Source organism: Poecilia formosa, unplaced genomic scaffold (assembly GCF_000485575.1).
Source record: "Poecilia formosa unplaced genomic scaffold, Poecilia_formosa-5.1.2 Scaffold358, whole genome shotgun sequence".
Classification (NCBI taxonomy): Eukaryota; Metazoa; Chordata; class Actinopteri; order Cyprinodontiformes; family Poeciliidae; genus Poecilia; species Poecilia formosa.
The window spans coordinates 286,911-314,815 of NW_006800297.1; the positions used below are offsets into that span (position 1 = coordinate 286,911).

At 38.2% G+C, this 27,905-nt stretch overlaps 1 protein-coding gene across 1 annotated transcript; it reads right to left on the bottom strand.

The window, feature by feature from the left end:
- Positions 1 to 1,656: 1,656 nt before the first annotated feature.
- npepps (aminopeptidase puromycin sensitive) lies at positions 1,657 to 27,897 on the bottom strand. The gene is made up of 23 exons (XM_007574648.2): positions 27,303 to 27,897; positions 19,370 to 19,454; positions 19,091 to 19,168; positions 18,876 to 18,997; positions 16,237 to 16,344; positions 14,564 to 14,764; positions 14,232 to 14,328; positions 14,118 to 14,151; positions 13,605 to 13,719; positions 12,437 to 12,601; positions 11,353 to 11,457; positions 11,213 to 11,273; positions 11,014 to 11,123; positions 10,641 to 10,704; positions 9,807 to 9,946; positions 9,591 to 9,725; positions 8,769 to 8,988; positions 7,343 to 7,485; positions 6,437 to 6,493; positions 5,704 to 5,811; positions 4,404 to 4,559; positions 4,162 to 4,209; positions 1,657 to 3,041 (listed from the first exon to the last, which is right to left on the bottom strand). Exons 1-23 carry the CDS (start codon positions 27,606 to 27,608, stop codon positions 2,895 to 2,897), a joined length of 2,805 nt encoding a protein of 934 aa, XP_007574710.1. The 5' UTR covers positions 27,609 to 27,897; the 3' UTR covers positions 1,657 to 2,894.
- Between the last annotated feature and the right edge of the window lie 8 nt (positions 27,898 to 27,905).

A 27,905-nucleotide genomic window follows, 5' to 3' on the forward strand; every position in this document is an offset into this window, starting at 1 on the left:
AAGGAAAGTCATTGGTAAGTCTGGATCCAAGGAAATTATATGAGTAATAGAAAGTTGAGTGGAAGAAAAAATGTGATAGAAAACATTTGTCAAGCAATTCATAACGACAACTAGAAACATTGGACGTATCCTACCTGGGCCAAACAGGACAGGATTGTTGCTCAGAGGTCTAAAATACTCTAAAAATTAAATGCAATTTGTTTTGAATTTTAAGGTTCTGGGGTCTGCAAGGTCTCAGAGAATCAAGTTAGTGATCTTCTTCCACTGGTCCACTTGGTTTTATTAAGTTCAAGGTCTACCTGGAAATATCAGAGTCCTCCCAGATTCCCTCAATCACCAAAATGAACAGAAATGAATCTATAAAACATCTTGAATCATTCAATATTCTTTAAATTTTGATGATTAAGGCTATCAGATAAAAACTTAAACTCAGAAAAATAGAATATTAAATTAGATCAATAAAAACATTTAAAAAGAAACATCAGCCTTCTGAACAGTATGTTTATTTCTATCCACTCTGCTTGGTTGGGGCTCCTTTTACATCAAATACTGCAGTAAGTGATGCATGGAAGTGATCCGCCTGTGGTTCTGATCCCAGCAGCCTGGATCCTTTACCTCGCCACTCTTCCTCCAGACCCTGGAAACAAAGACTTTGGACTACTAAGCATCAGTCCAGTCCCCTTTCTCCAAGCAGATCTTGATGCGCCGACTCAAGTCTCAGTCAACTCCTAGTGAAGCTCACACAAACTCTTGCTGGTACATTTTTTCCTTGCACTCAACCTTCTGTAAATATGCTCAAATATGAGTTTCGCTTTCTAAAATGGACAAAAATATTGTCCTTTCCCACTATATTCACTTTTTTTTAGATACCTGCAAAAAATTAGTTCAACTTTTTAGATTGAATTTCTAAAATTAACTAAACAGTTTAGATTTTTCTAATTGGGAATTGATCTACAATTCCCAATTGTAGATTAATTGGGAATTGATCTACAATTGATTGATCCACAACCTCAGGTTGCCCAACTTCCAAAGCAAGTTGCTACAGGATGTAATAAGCTTCTTGACAGTTGCTTGGATTATTTTTTTGTATAACTTTTAGTTTACAAAATCAACCAGCTCATTCATTGATGGACCAATATGATTGATAATCTATTTCACCTATTATGGACCCAAATGTTGCTTTAACAAATAAAACTTACTTTAGGATGGAAAGAGTCTTAGTAGCTGCGTTTCCATTAACCTTATAATTGTGCAAATTAGAATTAGGAAACTTTATCTGCATTACGGAAACGTGACAATTTTGAACAAAAACTAATGTTTTCGATAAGTTTTTGCATTAGAAGGAGGATATTCAGCTGTATCAAAATTCTCAAAACTGCAGTGGAAATTTTTTTTTCGCATTGCCGGTCACATGATCGACAACCAGACGTCATTACTGGCGGAAACGACAAAGAAGACAACATGAAGTGGGAGGAGAATGTCGCATGAACAAACTTATTGACGTGATTTTAATTGTGTTTCTCATTTAATGGAAACAACGCAATTGTGTTTTTTTACATTAATGGAATATTGATAAAGTTTTTCACACATTTGTAATGGAAACGCAGCTAAGCAGAAGCTGAAAGACAAAAAAAAAAAAAAAAAAGCATCAAGTTGGAAATTTTATATAGTTATATATATTTTTTAACAAGTCTGCAGATCCTGCCATGTTGGATACAGTTCATGTTGAGTGGAAGTCACCTATTATCACCACATTAGGGTTTAATATTTACTGCAAACCAACTGGCTGCTTTAAGGCTGCCCAGTTCGACAGTTAAACTGGAAATCAATCTGTCCCATCAAGACAAGTCTGAGTTTCCTGGTGTCCCTTCAGAATAAAATACAACATAAATGTTGTTATTCTTTTTTTTTCCTGGAATAAAGACAATCTAAACACTTAAATAAATCACTGCATCTGTTGTCTTATAAAAAAAACTCCTGAATCGTCATTTAATGGCTGGAAGCGGATAGAGAAACACGATTAAATATTTTTTTTTTCTTCGACTCCAACTATACAAACCGATTTAGGTGCATGAAGGGAGGGTGGAGACATGATTTATGAATAGTTTCATTATTTCTTTTAGAAGAATATAAGAAAAAAATGCTTGCATTAAACAGTTTACAATATAGTACCATGCTAGCGCTGCTTGCCCCCGTCCTAACAATTTATTAGCAGTGAAGAATCAGTGCTGTTGGAAACTACAACACACACTAGTGTTAAGAAGCTCCCTCTGTCCAGACGCGCTCAGCTTTCACCCAATCACAGTGCCCGAAATAGGAGGAAGAGGAGACAGGATGAGGAAGGAAAAATAAAAAGAGAAACTGAAGTCACCAATTTCCATAAAGAGGAAAAAAAAGGGAAATGGAAGTAATCAAAGCTGAAAAATGACACTTCATGCAGAAGGAGTTGGGTTCACAGTTTTCTCAGCTATGATGGAGGGATGGATGACGGTGTGCATATTGGGGCACGTGAAGCGGGTTCTGGACCAGCCGGGTTCTGCTGCATCTGCACAGCTTTAGTAGCGTTGCACACCGACGGCTGATGATGGATATGTCCTCTGGTCATGGACAGACTGGGAGCAAACCTACATTCCTGGTCTGATTAAATGGACTTTTCTCATTAAACTCAACTCCTCTCGTCCTCCAAAAACAAAAAAACAAAAAAAGAAGCTCCGTTCAATCCTTGGCTTTGTCTTCTTCTTTTGTACAGTTCAGAATAAGGAAGCTAGGAGTTACTCGTATCTCCCCGTCTGATATAAAGTCCCGGGGGACGTGGGCGAGACGGCTATGATGATGGGAGGAGGAGAAGCAGGGATGGAGGGAGGGATGGGGAGCGCATGCAGCAGGCGGGCGGCTCAGACGGGGGGCGCCTTGCGCTGCAGTAGATACTGGTGGATGTCGTCCGCGTCGCGCTTGAGCCAGGCGGCGTTCAGGAGGATGTTCTCGCAGCACTGCTGCACGGTGCGCTCAGCGGCCGGCGCGGGGTGACTCTCAAAGAAACTCTGCAAAGGAAAAACACAAAGGCCTTTAATTAGACCAAGGCAGCCTGATGTTTATGAACGGTGGTCTGTTATGCTTCCTTACAAAACATGTTTCATTTTTTGCAGAAAATCAGTGGTCACTTCTGAATATTTTGAGCTCTTTTCAGAATGAGCTGTTTTACGGTCTCTGTCACTTTAAATCCAAACAGAACTCATTGTTTACACTTGCATGTGTAATGAAAATGCCTCCAAACAGATGCAAAATTATGCGACCGGACATATTTGAAAAGCAGAAGTGGAGTCTCCTGCACAACTAGGATGCAGCAAGTAGTTTCTGGATTTTACGTCAACAATAAAACACTTGTATTTTCCAGCAGCCATTGTACAGTGCATACAGCGGTAAAACTCTCATTTATAGATTTAGATTCACATATTGTCACCTTCCTAAAATTATGGCGCAAGTCATTTTTTTCAAAAAGTTTTGGAAAGAAAAAAAAAACTTTTGGCAAAAAAATTACACAGGCCATTATATAGAAAGGTGGCAATATCTTCATGTACATACTTGTTTTTTTTATTAATTTAATTTATTAGGCTATATCTAAATTAGTTGTAATGTCACATGTTATAAATATGTCACTAATGGTTAGATTTATATTTACTACAATTAGACAAGAAGTAAGCAATTTCCCCTTGGTGACCAATAAAGTATATTCTATCCTAAAACCAGCCGACTGGAGCTCAACTTGGGTTGCTAGGTAACGGGCAGAGTTCTGCTGGGGTTGCTAGGTAACGGGCAGAGTTCCGCTGGGGTTGGTAGGTAACAGTATAGGCTTTGCTGGGTTACTAAGTGAGGTGCAATGCCATTTCAAAAACCTCCAGAAATCAAAAAATATTAAAAACCAGCTGGGTGTTTTTTTAAATGCTTGGGCTGGTTTTAGAAGCAGTAAAAACCCAAATGGAAATACAAAAACATGCAGAATGTGAATTATGCATGATGGGTTCCCTTTCATGGTGGAAAGTTGGGCGGATGTTTTGAAGTTCGAACGTGTTTGTTTAGCTTAAATATTTGAGTCGACAATCTGCAATTTTGTCTGGACAAAAGCTCACAAAGAATATAAAAAGTAAATAGTTTAAGTCTCACCTTGACTTCAGTAGCCATTTTATCAATAGCAAAACCGTCGACTGTGAGCTGCAAAGAGAAACAACTTAAATGTTCAGGAAAGCAGAAGGATAAAAGCATTTGCTACAATAAAAAAAACAAAAGGAAGACATTTTATCTCAAATAACTGATGCCGTTCCATACATGTAATCACTGTAGACGTCCAACTGGAAGCATGATTTTCATTCATGCTTCCAGCAAATGAAAATCAGTTTTCCACTTACCTTGATGAGGCGTGATATAAGGAAGCCTCCTTGGTAGCGGTTGTAAAGCTCCTCCCAGTTGTCCCTGACAAATTTCCAGGCAGCTTTCCGGCCTTGCTTACTGCTTCCTGCCACCCCTCCGATTACAGACACCGTGTCCTGGGGACGAACCTCTTCCTGCCCGGGGCAAAATCCACAACGAAAAGTTAGGTTGGAATAAAAGCAAATACCAAGTTATCCAGTTTACATTTTTACACAACAGCTGAGGAGGTTTGTGTCATATGCAACAGGTGAAGTTAAAGTGTCTGTCCAGACTCTCAGAGTGGGAATTAAGTCAAATAAATGCTAGGCTAACGCTAACATGCTTGCTCCATTTTAATACGACTCAATACTTCAGTTTGTAACGTATTTCAGTGCTGTTCAGGTCACACAGAAAAGGCCGATTTCCTGCTACACAAGCTTAAGGCTTTGAACTTTATAAAGTTTATTGGTTGGTGTTTCAGCTGCTCTCTACAACAGATTATTAAAGTCAGGCTTAGATTTGTTTTAATGAGAAAACGTTTTGATAGAATAAAGATCTGACGAAACCAGCTCAGCAAGTCGGACTTCTTTCTTCCAAACAGACACAATCGTTTCAAAGTCCTGCTACTGGTAATAATTTGGTGCTGATGTGTTAAAAAATTAAGAATTTCCTCTTTTTAAAACTAACGCCAAAGTATAACTTCACAAGATGCTCAAAATTTCTCTTTTTAATTTTTTTGTTATTTTTTTATGTAGCAGTTAAGTTTACAACTTTGTTCCGGCATTTTTATGACTTTGTTCCGGCATTTTTATGATTTCGTTCCGGCATTTTGACGACTTCGTTCCGGCATTTTGACGACTTCGTTCCGGCATTTTGACGACTTCGTTCCGGCATTTTGACGACTTCGTTCCGGCATTTTGACGACTTTGTTCTGGCATTTTTATGACTGTTCTGGCATTTTTATGACTGTTCTGGCATTTTTATGACTGTTCTGGCATTTTGACGGCTGAGAAAAAAAGTTTATTAAAACAACAAATCAATGTGTGCTTGATGGGGCATAGAGTCCAGTTTACTCAGGGAATCCTTTCACAGATTCTATTAAAAATACATCAAGCTGATTCGCGGGATTGGACTAGGACATAAACAGTCTGTCAGTTAATGTAGCAGGAGATCAGGGACAGGGACTAAATACTGAACAAAAGGAAGGATTTCTCGTTGAATTCCTTTCTCCTCCGTACAAACTGATAAACTAAAACACTCGGAAGCACGAAGCTAAACAAACAAAAACAGTTTGTGTACCGAGAGGGCGAAGTTGAGGACTTTCTGGATTAGATCGGGAGCAGAGATGGCGCCAAGAACTCTCTCGATGCGATTTTTCTCCTCCTGCATGTCGGCTTGTTTATGCAGCTGCAGGAGCAAACAGAGAAAACACAGAGAATGGTAAAACTTTTCATAATCCACAGCTTTCTGAGAGTTGTGTCTCTATATCACAGTTCACCGTTTCTCAGCTGACTGACAACAAGTGCTAGAATAGCAAGCTAGAAAATGAAACAAGTTCTGAGAAGAAAAACACTAAGACGACCCGGATGTGGAGAACACTACTGGAAAAAACCAGAAGAACTGAGGGAATAAAATAACATTTAATGTGATTAATATGAAATATTACTTATTTTCTCATAATTAAAAAAAGAGTGGGTTTTGATGAAAAATATTTTATCTGGTAAACTTTTCCGCCACAGAACTTGTAGTCAACTAAAATCAGAAGATATGAAGCAGCATTTATGCTAAATGGATATAAAAATGATGGAATAATGAATAAAAATTACTCTAAAAGTTAATTTTCTTTACATAATTTTAAGCTTTGTCCATAGGTTTGCAATTAGGTCCCGAACCAAAAGCTAAAGCCGTTTGGTGTGGAAAGGTTTGGGAACTCGTGGATTAATCAATAACAAATAATCGTTCATTGTAGTCCTGGAAACAGGCACTATAAAGAACTAAGTCTGACACAGAAATGTTTTTTTAACCGGCGTACCTTCAGCATCGTGTCCAACGTGGCGCCGTCTCCGTGCTTCAGCACCGTTAGATACACCTGGTGAGAAGAGAGTGAAGATAAAGACTCAGTATTAAATGTTGACGACTTTGGGGAACAAACGATGATTCCCTTTTTAATCATTCATTTGTCAAATTGCACATTTTTAACTGCTTAATGTTTTTCTGATAATATCTGCATTGAATTTCCACAAACAATGACACTGAAAGAACTATGTCTATGTCATTACATCGGAATCTGATTTTTTAAAATTCTCCATCCTCTTTAATGTTTACCTTTATTTTATATCCTAAAGACAGAAATAAAACCCTGGTGCTTTAAAAAGAAGATATTTGTCAAAAGACATGGGACATTTGTGGCTCTAAACGAGTTTTATTTCCACCGACATTAAAATGGAGAGAAATCTGTCACCGGTCACAGAATATCTGATTTGGTCGAAGGAAATATCGAAGATGAGAAAATAAGCGAGCATTTTGAGACTGGGACAGAACATGTGTGTCCTGATGGGTCCAGTTACTGAAACATTCACGACCAGAGACACAAAAACTTTATGGGACAAAAGGGTAAAAAGAGTAAAAAGATTTTACAGGTTTCCTGTTTGCAGGTTTCTCTCCGGGCGCTCCGGCTTCCTGCCTCAGCCTAAAATCATGACTGTTTGGATAATTGGTCTCTAAACTCTCCTAAGGTGCGAGTAAAACATTAATTTTGTGAATAAAATGGTTGCACAGTGGCTCAGTAGGGACCACTGTTGCCTTGCAACAAGAAAAGTCCTGTAAAATACAACATAGGAAATTATATTCTACATTTTCCATAAATGCCACCCAAAAAAAACCAAATATCTAACTTTCAGCATGCCCCTTTATTGCATTAATCTTAAACCTCTCTTACCGGGCTCCTCAGGTCTGCAGGCAGAACCTGCTTCGCCTCCACATGCTCCTTGAATCTCCGTCTGGCCTCCTCCAGTGTGGGTTTGTGTCCCGCCTTGCCCAGTTTCCCCAAAACCAGGCCTCTCAGCAGGGCGTCCAGGTGGCCTGAAGTCCAAAATACATGTGAGAAAGAAATTAGGAAAATATTTCAGCAGCTGCAGAAATTATTCTTCGGAACTTGGAAGGATTTGAACAATAACAAAAAGGATAAAATCAACAAAACGCTTTTTGTTTTTTGTTTTTTTAAGTTATAACCTGAACATGGATTAAGAATGAAACGACTAGATTGATTTGATATTTAGTATTTTTGTTCTGGAAAAATAATTTTAAGTTGATGTCACAAGAGTTCGTTTTTGAAAACTGGTCAAAATGGTTAAGTTCAAAATGTCAGACCTCATTTTTGCATAATTATCCGATTAATTTTTAGTTTTCCCTCTTTTTCTCCCACTGATGTTGAACTTTGTTTACCAGTTTACATATGATGTACAGAAACTAAACATCAATAAAATATAGATACGATATTACGACGGTGTTTTAGGGCCACACTAAGAAAATAAAGTAAAAATAATAAAATTACCGTATTTTCTGCACTATAAGGCGCACCTAAAAACCTTCAATTTCCTCAAAAGCCGACAGTGCGCCTTAAAATCCGGTGCGCCTTATATATGGACCAATATTGAGCCACAACAGGTCTAGCAACTACGGTAAGCAACCATAGAAGAAGAACCACGCGGTGCATGCTGGGATAGTTGTCGGAACGCTGGTTTGTTAATAAAGTTTGACTGACCCATCTACCTACAGACCTGATAATCAGGTCGTCTGCAGGTCTGCGAGTGAAACAATGACTGGGGCAGCCTACTATACAAGTTACTCGGGGACCACTTTTGTAGAGTACGGACCAAATCCAGTCCCGTATAGGTTCAATACGGGACGGGTGGCAACCCTAACTGTAACGTCTATTCCATGAACCTTATATATGAAAAAAGTTTTAAAATAGGCCATTCATTGAAGGTGCAACTTATAGTGCGGAAAATACAGTTCAAGAAGTTATGAAATTATGGGAATAAAGTTGTATTATTAAGACTTTACTCTCGCATTATTTCAACTTAATTTTCATAATTTTATGACTTTATTCTAATAATTTTATTTTTTTTATGGCCCCAACACTCAGACGTAAAAAAAAAGGTTAAAGATTTGTTTTTATCCCTAATGAAAAGTGTGTTCTTAGCATCACTTTTGAATATGCCAAATATTTGATTCATTAAATAAAAGACAAACATGCCAAGAGAAATGTTATTTTTAAAAGTGTTATTTAAATTAAATGTTATTAAGAAGGAAAGAAACAACAAGCGTTTGGGTTTAAATGTAATTTCATGGTTCCTCCTCACCTTCGCCTGGCTTGCTGTCCCAGCCCAGCTTCAGGCCGATCGGGGCGAACAGGTCCCTGATGAACTCCAGGATCTCGTCGTGAAACTCCGTGTGAGACAGCAGCGATGACAGAACTCCCAGGTTGCAGCTCAGGTCGCTCCAAACGGTGTAGTTCGGCTCGTTGACAAACGCCTCCATCAGCTTCAGCACCTCCACTGTGCTGATCATTCCTGCACGAGACTGAAGCCACACGACAGGAAGTGAGCAGAAACGCCAAATGATGAAACGGAAGGAGTCATGGACGAGCTGCATCCTTTATTCACCGAGCAGAAAGGGAAATTAGACTCTTAAAAAAAAGTAGTTCAGCTTCTTCACATTACAACCTACAGGTTGTTGCTAGGTAACCATAGAATGGGTTGCTAGGTAACCAAAGAGTGAGTGAGTTAGCCGATTCCACCAACTTTGGTAACGGCAGACTGAAAGGTTTCGCAGCTAAAGTTTTTCCTCTGCCTACATCTCCCAGAATGCTGTGCGGTTCTGGATTGGAGTTCAGTGAATATTCTATATTTACTTATTTATCCATTTTATTTTTATTGGAGTCTTGCAACAAAATTCCTCTCGATATGTAGATTTGAATGATGCATTATAAATTGATATTGATCATGCGTCTATTGCGATATGTAATGTTTTTGATTCATTGTTCAGCCCTGTTTGTATTGGTGTAGAAGAGAACATTTACTGCACCAACAGAGGAGTTCAATAAATCTCAACATGGATCTGAAATGCGTTTCTTCTCAGTATGAACTTCACTTAGAGAGGATGTGTGTGTCAGTGAGACCTACGAGGGAGAAGAGGTCATTCTGCAGGCCGAGTCGGTCCACAGGCTGGAGGCTGAGGTCTCTGATTCCTGGCAGCAGGCTCTCCAGCATGGACGAGCTGTACTGGATCCGGTAAAAGCCGACAGTCCCAGGGTTGATCTGCAAACAGAATGAATGCGTTACAGCTGGAAAACATCCTTACATTGTGTTTTCAGGGCTCAATGTGCAACATGAGCTCACCTTGATCCACTGATCCGGACCGACGCCGTTAAGAGTCACTGTCGTCTCAGATTTTTCCAGCAAAATCCTGAGTTTGGAGCATTTGGGGTCTTCGCTAGTACAAATACTGATAGGCACCATCCAACTGGGGCAATCCTCACCTGTCCGACAAAAAGGGTGGAGAATTTATCCTTCACTCAAAGGATAAATAATCTTTGAGTGAAGTCCAAAGAACATAAATGGTCAGAAAAATCAGCTGGTAACTGAAATCACCCAACTTCAACTCCTGAAACTTGAAAGTCGGATTTTTCCCCGATCAGTAAACGCACCGTACTCAACTAATCCGAAGAATTGGTTAATTAGCAAATCACAACATTCTTCATAGTAGAAACTGTAACTTTGTGAACAGGAGTCAATTTGAGATATTTTCAATATCAGGGTGATATTTAAAAATAAAAGCACTTCAGATTTAAGAAAACATTAAAAAAAGAACATTTTCTACAAAGGGAAACTGTAAACAGTATAATGAATGGGCATTGTTGTGATAAAGTCCTGAAGGTGGCGTGTCGCAAAGAGTAAGAGCTTCTTAAAGAGACAGAGGCCCAATTTCAAAGCGTTAAACTATAAATTCAAATAAATAACAATGTTGTAATATTGTTTTTTCCAAGTAGATTAATAATAATAATATTAGTACGCCCTCTCAAAGATCAACAAATTTTGATTTATAAAGAACCATTTACACTGGGAACTGGAAGACATTTTAAATATCCAAAATAAAAAACAAAAACAGTGAAATGGAAACAAAACCACAAAACAACTATAACAGATTATTACTCATAAATAGCCAGAGCTCACCATTATGTGGCCCACTGGCACAGAACTTCTTCTGCGATAGTTTAAGGATTCGGTCATCACCTTGCTGCAAATGACATCATCAGACAGCGACTTAAAGACAGTGGAAAATCACACCAGTAGCAAGACAGAAGGTGAAGAAATTACCAAGAGATTTTCATTTCAATCAGGTTCAAAACATGTTATAACTGCTACAGTTGAAACCAATTACAAAAATAATCTCAAAACAATGAACATGGAAAGTTTTCTAATTTTTAAAACAAGAAAAGTTTGGTCAGACTTAACCTCAGACAGTGAGGGAAAAAAAGGCACATCTTTTTACTTAGTGCATTTCCAGATGGCAGATAAATCAACTAAATTAAATAAAACGACTCACCTGTTCCTGGTCGACTACTATGATTGGAAAGCCCATTTGCTTGGTCCATGAACTCATCACTGCAGCAATAGGTTTCCCACTCGCCTGTTCCAGACAATCCCAGAGGTCCTCTGTGGAAAACGGCCCAAAATCAGACCAACGAGCGGCGGCCATTTTAAAATAACTCCAGCTGGACACAATGCGAACTGAGTGGTCTTACCTGTTGATGCATTTTTATGTTGGAACTTTAAAAGATAGGAATTCATTCCTTTCCTAAAGTCCTGTGAAGACACATTAAAAGACCGACTGAAATAGGTTGGTGCAGCGACGGCGCCGGGCCACGAGTTGGAGACCACCAACCTCGTCTCCAATGTAGTTGTGCAACATGCGGATCACTGACGCTCCTTTGCTGTAGGAGATGGCATCAAATATTTCATCTACCTCTGATGGATGGCCCACGTTCACCTGAAGCACACAGCCACAAAACGTCACGATAATTTCACCCTTGATGAAGTAAAACAAAACAATGTATTCTAGGGCTGCAGCTAACGGTTATTTTAGTTATCGATTGATTATTTTAGCAATTAATCGCATTAAAAGAGGCCACATTGTGTGGATTTTTCTTTTAAGTCTTCTTTAGACCATATTAAAAATGCATTAAAAGAAGCAAATAAATAATGTGAAACGCTCAATCCTTTTTGTTCAACTTATCTGGTTAAGTTTGTTTGTTTTTTTTACCATTTTGAGGAGCTGTGGGTATTTACAGACTATTTTTTCTTTATATACATCCTAAATGCAAAATGTACATATTTTTTGTTCAGTTTTGGCTTAATTGGTGCTCCGAGTGCATTTTATTTTTCAGCAAGTGGATTTTTGTTTTTTGAGTCTCCATACTCCAGTTAATGATTATTCGATTTCTAAATTAGTTGCCGATTATTTCAGCAACTGATTAATATGATTAATCATTTCAGTCCAAATGTCTTATGATTCATAATCACCTTCCAGACAAACCATTTAATGACACAAGGGCTGAAACAATTGATCTGATTAATTGAGATTAATCGATTATTAAAACGATCGTAAACTACTTTAGCAATCGATTAATCGCTAACTTAACTATACAGACTTAAAAAAGGCCATTTGTTGAAAAAACCCCCCAACATATTCAGAGCAGCAATTAAGCCAAAACTGTAGCAAATGTAAACATTTTTTCTATAAATATGTTTTAACCAAAACTCCTCAAGTCCCCTCATAGCTTTAGCTTCATCCGGTTCATATTCACTAAAGAAATGCTATGCTGGTGCATATGTGCCAATTTTTTTTTTATCCGATCCATCGATTAATTGTAAGAATAATTGATTAATAAAATAATGGTCAGCTGCAGTCCTGATGGACGGTCTCCCCAGGAGAATAAAGCCCGTCCGGTTGCTGGTTCTCCTCCTACCTCGATGGGGTGGCTGCTGTCCAGCGCGTCCAGGTCCAGAGCCCGGGTGTAATCTGCCGAGACAAACTGGGTCCAGATGTCGTACTCTGGGAAGCAGTGATCCACACACAGGTACTCGATCCAGGAGGCAAACCCCTCGTTGAGCCAGAGGTGAGTCCACCATTCCTGCACACAGACACAGACAGGGAACGTCGACCATGAACAGCTGCACAAGCGAACGGGCTAATTGGGTTAAGTTTCACTTTATGAGCTTCTATAAAGAGATATGCATCATAGGGCGATCAATTAGCCTGCAATTCTTTCATACTGGATCCCATTTTAACATTTTCCCCCTTGCTTTCTTTTCTAAAAGAGAAATTACAAGTCACAGAAAATATTTTCAAAAGGTGGCCTTTATTTCAATCATCCCTTCATTGAATTGTATGACGGAGTATAAGGGACAGTATTTGTTTAATCATGATAATTAAGATTTAAAAGACATTTTACCAGAAAAAAAACGTCTTAAAATTGAGAAAAAAAACTTGACTATCGAGCTCAGTCAGTGTGATTCTTTATTAAAAAATAGACATAGTTGTTTGCACAATCGTATCAAAACAAGGCTACTGATAATCTTTTAACACATTACATCAAATTATTAAGTTTTTCTATTAAGTATTATTGGTAAAACTTGTACCAAAATGCTCAACACTCCTCTTTTTCTCTTAAAATTACATTATTTTTCTAATATTATGACTTCATTATTGTAATTTAAAAAATAAAATCTTAGCCTGGCCCTTATATTTTGTTGACTTGAATTGAAAGCTAGAAAACATTATGTTCAAAGATGGCAGCTCTAGGCGCGCTGACATCACCCTGAACTGTGAAAACTACTTCTGTAGGAAAATATCAATTTCACATCAGCTGGGAAGGCTAAATAGATTCATAAACATAAAAACAAAGCATATTACGTCTATAATTGTAATATTTTTTAGTTAGTTTCATAAATATACAATATAGTTCTAGTTACCTATAAATTTCCTCCCATTAACTGCCATTTTTATTTATTTCAGTTAGCAAAAAAGTTTTCTCAGTTTCATTTTCCATTAGTTTCAGTTGGCTGTAATCACCTCGGTAGGTGCGAGATGGTGTTTCCCTTTAAAAGTTACTAGTGAGTGTTCTGGATTATTACCATGGTAACCAGGTTTCCAAACCACTGGTGGGCGAGTTCGTGTCCAACCACTAGCGCCACCCACTGCCTGGATGACGAACACGAGTTCTTCGGATCGATTAGCAGTGCAGTCTCCCTGGAAACAAACATCAGCTGGGAGATTTATTTGACTTTCTGTAAAATTTACAGCCTTACTGTTTTAAATCTGGTCAGTATTGTATGTTTTGTCTAAAGTAACGTGATATTATGGTTCCTTTTTGCCAGATCACAAAGCCAGTAGAATTTATAACTACATTAAAAAATTAACAGCCAATCCATGTGATCCGTATCGGTGATCAACACTCATGAGCGATTGGTATATTCTGAAGAGTTATAGTTTTAATTAAGTCATATTAATAGTATCACAGTTCAAAAACCCCAACAAACCATTTTAAAATTGCTACTGCATTAGTAGTTTCAGCCTCAGGCTTTAAAACACTGCCAACGTTAATACCATTAATGTTTTACTACAATCCAAATATAAATGATTCTCACCTGTATGTAACAAGGCCCCAGTTTTCCATGGCACCTAAGAGACGGAAAGAAAACCGACTTTTACTCTAAATGTTTTAAATTCTTCAGAGAAGATTAGGTTTGGTATCTACTCACCAGCAGCAAAATCAGCAATCGCTATGAGATCAATTTTAGGTAATGGATAAGGAACACTGAAGTAGTCTTTGTAGAAAGGTAAGGTCTTACAAGCAACCTGTAAAACATTTTTAAAAAGCCGGTTATAGTGACTTTTATCCACTGTCAGCACCTGAAAATGAGAAAAACTAACAAGCATACACAAAACATGGCAGGATAAAAGCACCGTCATGCAAGTTATGGTAACCTTTAATTTATTTGCTGCTTCAGTCACGATTTTTAGTAAAATTAAAAGAGAACATAAAGCGAACGGACCCGTTCGGTTGGTGTAATTCCCAACATAATATTCTTACCTCCAATGCAAATTTCCCTTGTTCTGCCTTCCCGACGGGCGTGTACACGCGTACCTTTATGCCATCTGACGACTGGCTCTCCACAAAGTCATATTCACCGATCACAAAAGCTACGAGGTACGTGGACATGATGGGCGTGGTGCCGAACTTTACCTCCACGAGGTTTACATCACCTGGGTATGGCTTTTGATGAACGACATCCTGGAAAGAGGAAACCATGACATAAATATATCACCTTTGAAAACAACACAAAGAAGAAAAAACAAGGCAGAGACAAAAATTAAAGGCAGAATTTTAAACCTACTTATGCTTAAATTTAAGCACAAGTGGAACAGACACTAGCTGTGTTTCCATTGACCATATAATTGCCCAGTCTGACATTTTGCAAATAAATTTGCTTAATGGAAACACAATATATACAAACAAAAAAACAAACAAACTTGTTTTTCGTTAAAAGGTTTTGGGGCAAAGATGAGGTGATTTTGTTTTTGGCTACCAAAATTGATTTATTTTGCAAAACAGCAATTTTTTCGCATCAAACGAGTCACGAATCAACAACAGGATGTTGCCACTGGTGCAAACCACAAAGAAGACAACAGGAAGTAGTTGGAGGATGATGGTATAGCATGTTTTAATGACTTATCACGCAAACAAACGTATTCATGTGTGATATTAATTGCGTTTCTTATTAATGTAACCATCTCAACTGCGAAAATGTGTTCTTGTTCAACATTAGCAGAATATTGACAAAGTTTTACACACATTTGTAACATAAAGACAGCTGGTGTCAGCCTCATACCATGTTAAAGTCAAGGGAGTAAAACTGTGATTTTAAAAGAGATTTAAAGACATCAACTTAAGGCCACCAGAGCAAATGCCTGATTCCCCCTCAAAACAATTAAAATATTTGGGGTTTAATTTCTTGTTGAAAAAAGATGAAAGCCGAGGAAAAAGCGACATGACCATTCAGACTCCAAACGGTTTGAAAGCAATCGGATACGTATCCGAATTAGCACCACATAGGAAATATTGAATTGGACCATTCAGACTGCCATGAAAAAGTCAGATTTGGGTAACAATTTGGGGGGAAAAAACCCACTGCATTTGTCTGATGTGTGAATGTAGCCTAAGATAATGAGTGAATTTTTTCTTATGCGAAGGACAGACAATTTTCTACTCTGGAACAGTTTATAAAATGTTTTATTTTGCAACATTTTGGCAAGAAATTAACTCCATACATACCTAACAAAAGGGTGTAAATGAAGTAAGACTTACTTGTTAGCTTTGTTAGTCAAAGCTTCCTGTGACTAACAAACTCCTAGTTTTACTCATTTCTCAGAAAGAGCCAGATTTATTTACCCAGCACTCATCAGGTGAAATGTTAGCTATGAGGGGTGTGGTGGAATATATAACCTCCAACAGATAGTGGCTGCTGATTAAACGTAGATACAAATGCTTTCACTTCAGATTGACACCCAATGACTAAACTTATTTCTCACGTATATATAGCATTAGCCTGCAGCAGAAAATGCCGTCCGTCTGCCTGCCTAATGTTATGCAAACTGAGAGGACGACAAACACAGATGTCAGAAAGTTGGCAGCAGAGAGCGACTTGGGGAGGGGAGGAGTGGAGACCGGAGTTTCTGATAATGAGGTGTGAACAGATGACGTACCATATTGGACAAGGCGACTCTGTCCTTGGGAACTATCAGAGTGATGTCAAAGGTGGCTTTAATAGCGGGCTCATCCCAACAGGGGAAAGCTCTGCGGGCATCTGTGGCCTGAAAGACAGGAAGAAAAATTAAGAAAACCTGAGTTTTATTAAGACGTTGCTCAGTTCGGAGGGAGTTGGTCACTGGATGGGTGATAAAAGAAAAACAGAACATAAGAAAATACTTGATAAGTAGGGGGGGGGCACTTATTGTATCCTTTATCATAAATCCATAACAATATATCCCGATAAACATGTGATTAATATCAATAGATAATAAATCTGACAGAATTTGACAGAAGCAAAGTTGGCGGAATCAACTGACTCGCTCACTCTTTGGTTGCCTAGCAACTCGCTCACTCTTTGGTTGCTTAGCAACACCCTGTTGAGTAACTGCCACAGAATAAGTTTAACTTTTGCCACTGTGCCTCATAACTGCTTAAAAACAAAAAAAAAAATAGTGTCATGAAGTGAAAACTGTGGATTAAACAGAAAAGGTCATAGCACCAGTTTGGCAGTATTTCATTTATTTAAAGCAAAAAACTAATCAATAATTATCCAGAGACTCATATGAAATTAAAACTTTATTATTCAGTCATATCATTCAGCTCTACATATTTATGAAGATTATTGTATAAAATATCAGCCATTTTCAATCATCAACCTTTATTTCAATTAAACATATCAATAAATTGAGACATTAAAAATAATAAATAATCTAAAATAAAATATAAAATGTTCACAATTTTTTTTGGCATTCAGCAAATGTTGATAATTCTAACTAAAGCAATTAAAATGTAGTCCGATTTAACTTCAGACAATGAGAAAAAAATGTGTCTTTATATTAGGTGCATGAAAACATCTGGTTTCAACTGTAAGGCTTTCCAAATTTAGACTTTTAACTAAGCATTTGATTGAACTTTATTATTTCAAGCATTTGTTTGAAAATCAATCACTTTCAAGACTTCATACAGAAATCAAGCACGTTCCAAACCTTGAAAACACCAGACTGAAATTCAAGCATTTTCGAGGATGAACTCTGTTAACTTCCCCAGGTGTCGTTTGCCCTAGATGTTGTGTTTATTGTTGTGTTTACTGATCAAAGATCAGATGATTGAGATTGTGAAAGATTTAACGAGTTGCTTCTCAGGCTCCAGAAAACCAAACCAGTTCTTTTATAGAACCAGTAAAGAAGCGGCGCCAGCGCCTTCCTGTGCATGGAGCCGCTTTAACGGAAACATAAAGGAGAGAGAAAGACATGCCCTGAGGGCGAATGCCATCACTTTCATTTTTTAAGTCATCACACCTTGTTTATTTCAGTTGGCATACCGTGAGATCTCTGGAGCTTCAGTGCAGTAACTGTAATGCTTACTGTGACCACTAGAGGTGCTGTTGGGGGGAAAATATCTGCTGCCTCCCAGTGCAATATGATCTCTGAAAATTAGGAAAATATTCAATGTAAACTCCTATTGTTATTGAAGGTTTTTACATTTAGCTGGAACATTAAACTCACCATCTGATAAAAGTTCTGTCTCAAGTGGATGAAAATGTGGGTACATTTTGTTGTTATAATAACAATAATAATGCTTTATGGCAATAAATTTAATTTGTTCAGGTAATTCGGGGCCGTCATTGTATTATTTACAAAGTTTAGGCAGTTTTGTTTTGACTAGACCAGTGCCGTCCAAACATTTTGCCTTGAGGGCCAAAACTGGCAAATTTAAACAGCTGTTGGGACACAAAATCAATGAAATGAAAAATGTAAAAATTTGTTTGAGACTTTTTTTAAGTTTTACCGACTCATCAATAACATTTTTTATAAAACCTGAATATAATTAAAGATCAAAAACACAAAAAGATGGGGCTTCGGACTGTTGCCGTATTACGACGGAGTATCAGGGCCACGCTAGGAAGATGAGAAAAAAAGTAAATTATGAGAATAAATCCATATCAGAATGAAGTCATATCACAAATTTATTCCCGCGTTATTGCGACTTAATTCCTGCAATATTTCTCGCATTATTACGACTCAATTCTTGTATGACTTTATTCTCGTAATATTACTGTCATTTTTTTTTCTTAGTATGGCCCTAATACTCTGTCACACCTTATCAACAGAAAAAAGTTTCCAAGTTTCATCGGTCACCAATCATTTTATATGTTGTTGGCAACATTTGTTAAACCAGTCTTAACTTGTGCTCAGATGCCAAACAAAACCATTTCAAGGGCCTCAAATGGCCCCTGGACCGCGCTTTTCACACTGCTGGACTTGACACACCACCAAAGGCTCAAACTGGCTGATGCCACTGCTCTCCTTGATGTCAGCAACATCACTGGTTACTATAATTTCTCCTTGAGACGTTGGACATGTGAATTCAAACGTTTAGAGAAAAACACATTAGGTTCATCTGTAATTGTTTTATTGGATTTTAGATTCATCCTGAAAGAATATCCAAAAATCTAGGTGGTACAATAAAGAAATAAAAACACATTTCCTCACCTATTTGTATTAAGTTTATTTCTTCAATAGCAACCAAATTGAGAGTATAACAATAAATCTGCCTACTGCGTTCTCCCATCCTGTGGACGCCATCCACTCACCTCAAACTGTGTGACAGCTGCATACCGGGTCTCTCCAGCAGCCGTTGTATATTTACTTCTATAGAATCCTTTCATTTTGTCGTTCAGTTCCCCCACAAATTCAATCTTCAACGTGCCAGAGCCTGTGGAGGCATTCACAGAAAGAGCACAGCTATTTGTTCTCGTTTTTTATACATTTTCTGAACAACTCTTTGACAGGCAGAATCCCTCCATACCTTTCTGTAGGGAACTTGGAAACGACAGGGTGACTTTTTCATCCTCGTTTTGATAGTTGAAGCCTGTGGCATTGATTTCTAAACCAAGGGAAACAGAGAAACACAGACAGAGAGAAAGAAGGAGAGAGAGAGGAAGGCTGATGACTTGGAAAAAATGACACTAGTGTGACTTTTCAGTCAGCTGACGCAGAGGTGAAAGAGGTCAACACCATATTTTAGTGAGGGCAGTAACATGACAAAAGGAAGGAGGAAAAGCCAAACTGAAAGTGTGACCCTCACCATCTGCTCCTTTTGGTACGAAGGAAGCTGTGATAATGTCAATGTCAGCGCAGTTCATCACGATCTGATTTGTAGCCTGTATGACCTGTAAATATTGACAGAAAACAGTTTAATCTACAGACTCACAATGTCAAAGACATACATGATTTATGGCTGCCGTTTGTGTCTACGCGCAATGCGACGTGTGAGAAATGTTCACCCATGCAGCCTGTTTTTAACTATGGCCTGCCTTTAACTATGGAAGGCCCTCCAGACCAAAAATAGTGTGTAAATTAACACGTTCTAAACAGTAGATAGCGGGATGAGCCGTTTTTTTTGTTTGTTTGTTTTTTTTTCCACACACAAATGAGTTGTGAATCTCAATGAGCTTTGTCAACAAACATTTGACACTGTAACTGGAAGACATTTTAAATATCCAAAACAAAAAACAAAACAACAAAAAAACAAATAAAATAGATACTGAAGTTCTGAACCATTTTTTGTTAGACATTTTGTTTTCATTGTGTCTCTGAGTCTTTCAATCATGAACCCCCGCCCCTTAGTAATTTATTGATTTACTGCTTATTGCAATAGACTTAATATGGATGCCCTAATAAAACTCCCTCTATAAAAGTTTAGTTCTGCTCCATCTAGCTCAACTCTTTTCAGACATCCAGCTTGCAAGCAAACCCAAAGTGTAAATGAAACTTTGTCTGAATCTTGCACTTTGTACTGAAATAGGATCAGAGCCTGGAACACATCCAACGTGTCTAAATGTTTAAAAGCTGGAAACGAAGCCATTCCCCACCCCATCCAGCACAGAGCAAGGCGAAAGAAAGACACACATGGTCCACAAACTGTGGAACCAGGGCCTGCAGTGGTACTCAGGCTTGTGAAAAAATGTTGGCATTAATTAATTTATGATATAGTGACAGCGAACAAATACCGGAAGAAGTGAACTTAAACTTGAATCCAGTAATAAATCAGAATGACACTTAAATGAGCTCCAGTTCCAAGTTGGGAAGGCAGATAGATTTGCTCAAAGCTTCATTCAGTGATAATGTCAACAATATTAGCAATACAATGATTAAATCTGCAAGATAATATAACTTCAGCCATTGCTACGTTGTTTGCCAGATTGGATTTTGGAGTTGTGTGACCACATATATGGAGGATATGGACCTTGATGAAGCTCTCCTGGGTTCAATTCCCGACCATCAGACACCATTTACTGCATTCCCTTTCTTTTTCTGCCCTTCTACTCACTTACTAAAACACAGAAAACAACATCCCTCCAACTTTATTACTCAGAAATCCAACATCTAAGGACTATTACTTAAATTTGCAACCTTAAAGTTGGAAAATTTTTTAACTTTTTTGTAAAACAAGTTAAATAATAAAACAGAATCATTTAATAATTTATGACAACAAGCTGAAAAGTGGAAGTCTTTGTTGCAGCACTGCTTTGTAAAGTCTTAAATGAAAAAAATTGAGGATTACTGCAGCATATCGTTCTAAATTGTGATGCAAAAAATAATAGAAAGGACTAAATTTATTGTTAGGGCAAACAGACGCTGGTGCACTGTAACAGTGACATTGACAGTTTGTAGCACAGGAGTTTTGACACGGCTGTCAGCTTGAGACTGACGAGGCGGAAAACCGGCCGCAATTATGAAACATGACAGAAGGCAGAAAGACAGACTGCTGAGCCTTTGGAGCACATTGCGTTAACCCGCTGAGGCCTTATGCAACGCAAACGTCTCACTTCAAGACATGGACTGAACCAGGGTTGAAACTTAATTTTAAAATAAATGCTTTTGTCAAGACGTTTTCAAACGAGAGAGATTATGCGAATTTTTTTTTCTTAGGGTTTGTAAAAACTGAGGAATGATGCTCCTGTGTTTGAAATCAACTTTCAGGACAGTTTGCGAGTGAAGGCAGATGCTTAAACCTGAAAAGACATTTAAAATGTTAAAACTTTGCCAACAGTTGGATATACATAAGTGATAGTGTGCAGTGTCTTTAGAGAGGGAAGCGCCTCCCTCTCTAAAGACGGAGGCGCTTCCCAAGACTGCCTCTTGTCTATATATCCACATTTTGTGATAGCAAAACAAGTGACCATCTGATTTCAGTCCAGCTTCTTAAAAAGTTGGTTTTAGAATTACAAAATCTGATTGTTGCAAAATCTGGTGCAACTGCAGATTGTGCAATCAAACGGGAGATGTGAAGGGGACTCAAATTGGAACATTTAAAATAAAATAAGCATCAGAAATCAGCAGCATGTGATACTTCATCAACTATGACTGCTACTGAATAACACCAAGCCCAGCAGGACCCTCCCGACGTGTGGTAATGGTGAGAAACATCAAATGTACACAGCAAACAGATGCTCAATGTGTGCTTTCTCTTTCAAGTACCAGTTCTAACTGGCTGCACAAACTGTCTGTCATCATTACCCAAAACACCTGCAACACAACAGCTGTTCTCCTTTACTTAAGCTGATATGCTGCTGTAACTACTTTGTTTTGAGAATACAACAGGTTGACTTGAACCACAGACCAGGAAAATAAAAATAAGAATATTCTGTTTTTATTTTAAAAAGTGGTCACAATTGCTAATAGGGTTGTAAACAATCAATCGACTTACAGTTAATTGTCGAGTAAGATCTACTTTTTGTGTTGCAGTTTGGCCGCCATCCAGCAGTGGGCGCCACTGGTCATCCCTAACCAGAGCCAGGAATCAAGAACGGGAACAGAAACGGTCCAAAGAAACCCCGGTAAAATGCACTTCATGCGGTTCTGTTTTGAAATATAAAGAACTCGACAAGCTCCTTAGTTCGAATTAACTGATGTAGCTAATAACGTCTGCTACGACCTTCTTTTTGTATTGTAGTGAGGGCGCCGCTGGTCATAAGTGGAGCCGTTAATACACAAAAAAGATGGCGTTGAATAGGAGAGAGAAACGGTCCAGAGTCCGATGTGGAATGCAAAATACACTTTATGCGGTTCTATTTAGAATATAAACATCCCAATAACGCTCTTTCAGCCTAGCTAGGCAGCCTCTCATTCAACAATTACTGACATGAAGGTGAGGATGCGATGATTGAAATTGCAAAATTATAAGGGGAAAACATGATGCCTATAGGCACGGGTGATTTTGAGGGCTGTCATTACTTGATAAAGTTCATGGAACCAGTTCTAACTGGCTGCACAGCCTGTCATCATTACTGAAAACACCTGTAACGCAACTACTGTTCACCTTTAAACAAGTAAGCTGCTGCCATAACAACTGCCGTGCTTTGAGAGTGTGGCAGGTTGACCATGGAAAAAACCCAAACATCATTTGGGCTTTTTGTGATCACACTTGCTGATGATCCAGTTGATCAGCAGCCCATAACTATGAACATGTGCTTAGTTTTCCCTCCTGACGTTACAGGAAACGTCATTCTCCATGAGTGTGAAATACTTCTGGTAAATAAAATGCATATTCCATTAAAATGTTAAATTTAAACTTTTCCAGATCTACTGTCAAACAGTGGCACTACATTTGCTTTGAAAATATTCTGCAATATAAAAAACAGGAGCACCACAAGGGACAGTACTCTGCCCACTCCTTTCCACTCTGTACACCTGAAACTTCCACTTATAGTCATAGTCTTGCCATCTGCAGACATACTCGAATTACACTGCAGTTGTCAAGGGCATCATATATGCACAAGACATTGAGTACAGAGAGCAGGTGGATGGCTTGGTGGCATGGCGTGGAAACAATCAACTCTTTTTTAATTTAAAAACAAAGGTTAAGTTTCAGGATAAACCGGAACGTGTCAAACAAGCAGCAGTAAAACAAAGCAGACTGTACTCCTTGTACTTTAAATCCTTTAGCGTTTCCAACTGTATACAGCATTTCTTCTATAGTCTTGTGGATTGTGTAACCACTTCGTCATCTGTTGGAGTAGCAGGACCACAGCCAGTAACTTAACATGTTTTCACATGTAGATCCGGTTCCATTGCAACATTTGAACACATAAACACAACATGTGCAACTTCCTTCTTCACTAAATGTAAACAAAAATGGAGTAGTCAGATTTTGGCAGTTGTAGGATTTCACTTTTGGTGCTGGTAAAAGACCATGTGTGTTACACTCATGCTTTGTTTTGTTTTGGTTGCATTTACCCAGAATGCCATGCACTATAGACCGCTTCCTACTTTTGGAGCAGTCTCCGATCCGCTTGGCATTCACATATGTGTTGCCAGAGTTTACTTCAACTGAATCGAGACATAAGTTTTAGCCAGACCAGAGTTCACCTTTTGGTCAGCATCAGAGTTTGATTGCACATTGACATCTCCCCAAACAACATGGACTTTCTAGGCAAATGAACTAAAGTTTGTTTAAAGCGGACTAAACATGGTTGGTGTGAATAAACCCCTGAAAGCTGAACAAGATGATAAAGTTGACTACGAGCTGGGTCCTACTGTGGAACCTCTGGAGATGACCGTACAAAGGAAGACATATTTGACAACATGGACCATCCTCTTCTCAACACCAAGTTATTACCATGTAAAACCACCTGCAAGTCTTTTACGGTATATTTCTACCAACTTTGCTTGTCTAGAGACTGACATTTTTGCCTGTTCTACTTTACAAAATGGTTCATGTTTGGGTCATGTTAGCTGGACGTGTCCTCAAGCAAAAATAATCAAATCCTGGCAATGCTTGGATCTGAACTTTGGGGTATTTTAACACAAGAATACTCTCTTGATTGTTTAAAGTCTGGTATTTTGCTGCCTCCAGTGTCTTTGTTTTGTTTTCTCCAACATTGACCTGTATCCATCGTCCCATCAGTACTGAATCTCTGCAGCTCCTCCACAGTCACCAATAATTTCTTTGCTGCTTCTGAGTTATGTTCTTGTTGCAAAGCCAGTCAGTTTAGGTGGATACCATAAATTACTATGTTCACAATTGTGCAATGATCTATTTTTGGGTGGTTGTTCAGCCAGCATTCAGTAAAAACCTTCCAAACTTGGGATATCATTTTATAACCTGACATTGCGTCTACACAACGGTGCGGTGGGTTCCTTGACTCACGGTAAACTTCTGACTTTAATTTCACAGAGGTGGAATGTATTTAATAATTACGGAACTTGGAAGCCAATTGGTTTTGCTGAATTTTAATACAAGATACATCTCAAATGCTGAATACAAAACAGCACAACATGTCGCAAAATATACAACATATCCTCTCAGTGTGCGCAGTATTCATATTGCAAAGTTCTGTTTGGAGGGCAATAATTGTTGGCTAATATTTTCCAAGTGATGGAAGCACTGGTGAGAAAGAGGACAGAAGATTCCATACCTGACTATCATCTCAATATTTATCAAGAGCCAGATTTTCTAACATCGTGCAACACAGTTACAAAACTATGAAAATCTTTAGACTTGAATTTGTGGAAATTCAAGTCTAAGCGGAAGGAAAATGATGCATTTTCCTTCCACTTAATGATGCACTACTTTACTGTTTTACTTTGTGTCGGTTTATCACACAGGATACAATAAAACACACTCACGTTTGTGGTGTTAACTGGACAAAATGTGTATAAGTTCAACAAGTATATTTACATTTCCAAGGCACAGCTAGTTATATGTAGTACCTTTTGCAAATCCACGTTTATACAAGAAAATAATGAGCCGAGTCTTGAATTATGTTCTGTTAATGTGCAGTGAGGGAGAGTTTACAAGCAGGGACATGTTTGCACAGGTGGCTGATATGCTGGTGGCCACACAAAGGGCGGAAGTGCACACTATGTAGAGCTACTGATTTTTTTTTTTTATTGTTGCCTATTTTACATTAAGATTGTTTTTCTTAATTATACATTGGGTTGTACAGAATTATAATATACACAGTGTTGAGTAGAGTAGCCAAAAATTGTAGCTGAGTTAAAGTACCATCATGTCAACATATTTTTACTCCAGGATGAGTAAAAATTAGCCGTCCAAGAAATTACTTAAGAGTGAAAAAATATTTGGTACAAAAAGCTACTTAACTAATGCGTAGCTGATAACAGCTCATGTAATATTTAAAAATGCTGTCAGAAAAAAATTAACCTAATGTGCAAATTATGATTCTTCAGAGATTGGACATGAACAAATACGTTAATTTAAACAGCCATTAGCCAAACATAATCTTGTAGCACCCTCAATATAGTTTTTATACTTATTGGTGGTATTTATGCATCTTTTTTTAGGGATATACGTACATATTATGCTCCTAAACAGCCTAATCATAGATGGGTAGTGTAACAAAACATTGTACTGAAGAAAAAGTATCACAACGTCAACATATTTTTACTCCAATAAAAAGTAGCCGTCCAACAAGTTACTCAACAGTACAAAACATATTTCACAAAAAGGCTCCTGAAGTACTGGAGTAACTGATCATAACATTTAAAAATGATGTCAGATAAACAAAAATATAAAGTTACGTCAAATTTGTAATATTTTAAAGATTAAAATAAAAACAACATTTCAAAATAAATTTAGGAAGAAAAAATATTTCCAAATCAAATTGTTTACCATTAAACTTATGAAACTAATACTTAAAGAAGATGGTGTTTATGTGTTAAAATAAGGAAAAGTACTTCCAGTGACAATAAATAAATACTAAATTTCTTTATCTCCAAGTGGCACAAAAGGTTCAGCAGAAAATAACATAAGGACTACAGAGAATGCTTATGTTAAAGTCGCACGGCCCGAACTGTCATGGGGGAATCCAGTCCGGAAAGAAGGTTGTCCCTGGCTCTGGTCTGTTCATGCCTCATTCTAAGGGGGGGGCAACCTCACCATCTCCTTCAATAACTCTCCGATTTGCAATAATTTCTGTTATTTCAACTGTTAACTTTATGCTTTCTATATCCTTACAAGCTGCATCAAGTCTGAGAAAATTCTGCCAACAACTAAACATTCTTCCTCTCCTTCAATTAACTTTTTACATGCATTTAAAAAGTATTCGTACATCAGTCGTTCTGCTTCTTTTTTGTGCATCTGCGCTGTCTTCTCAACCTGGCAGATGACCCCTCACACTGAGCCAGGTTCTGCAAGAGTTTTTCCTCTCACGATCACTACGTGTTTGCTCGATAAGAGAGTGTGCTGCAAAGTCAATGACACAATGTAATCTGCTGGGTTTCCTCAGATAGAAAACATTTGAAACTAATTTGAATAATAAACTGAACTCAATGCACTGTTTGACGAGTAGGATCAACTGCAATGTTTATATGATTGAATTGAAGTGCGTTGAGACGTGTTGTGAATTGGCGCTATATAAATAAACAACTGAAAACTAAATTAACTGAGTATTTGTAACCAGATACTACCCATCTTTGTACAAGTTAACTGTTGTTACAACGGGCAACTGTCAGACAGACTGGGAGAGCGAGTGGGAGGGAGCGACACGATGTTGCCATGATTTAGCAAACACTTGACAGCATTAGCTAGCTGTACCTCGGCTTGTTTGAGGCAGTAATAATAATTATTAAAGTAAGATATAGTTGTTAGGTGATCTAAACTGGTCTCACGTTAGACTTGCAGGCAGACGCTTTTAACATGAAGGCTAACTTAGGAGATATTTAAACGGTAGGCTATGCTAACATGAGAGTGCAGGTCTGCTGCTACCTTCTGGACAGCTGTGTTAGCTTTAGTGACTAGCCAATTAATAATATACAGAAGTCTCTTGCTGCTTTTCAGGCCAATGCGAAACGCTTAAAGATTTACATTAGCGACCTTCAGTTAACACACCCACAACAGCAGCTAGCGGGCTAGTTGTGAACAGTTACTCGTGATCAGTGAACCACGATAAATTGGCTAGCGAGTGGCAACGTTAGCTGGTCAGATTACATAACAAAATCCCTGCCTGGCAGGCTCAGACAACATCATCCATGTCTGAAGCCAAGCAACTTACCTCCACTTGTGCCTCCAGCTTGCCGTCAAAGGTGAAGTCGATCAGATCTGGCTTCAGACACAACCCATAGTTGACGGGGCAAACGTCAGTAGGTAACCGCACGAAGGGCCTTCTTTCGGGCATGGTTCCTGTATTTTGGCCGCTTGCGCTGCTGAACGAGGAACTGTGTGTAGTAGCGCCGTTTATCTTTGCGATTTTTATAAACACGGAATTGATTAAGTTGGGTTTCGACAGTGCGGATGGACAGTAGCTGGTGACTGTACGCGTGAAAAGCAGCGGAACCGTGCGTCCGAAGAGCAGCAACATGAACTGAAGCCCTTTCAGCGCTACTCTTCGCTCTTGTACAGCCCAAACAACTTCACTTAATCAGCGTCGAGTTCAAGAGAAGTGACGTCATCGCGTCTCGGCTTACGTTCAGAACGTGTGAGGCAGCGCAGACAACAGACTTTCTCTTTTTTAATCTTTACTAAAGATTCAAAACCGGAGGTGGCAAAATAACTCATGTTATTTACTGAAGTATGAGTACAAATACTTCTGTAAAAAAGTCTAGTAAAAAAAGACTACTTTAATAAATAAGTACTATAAGAATATAAAGATGATTAT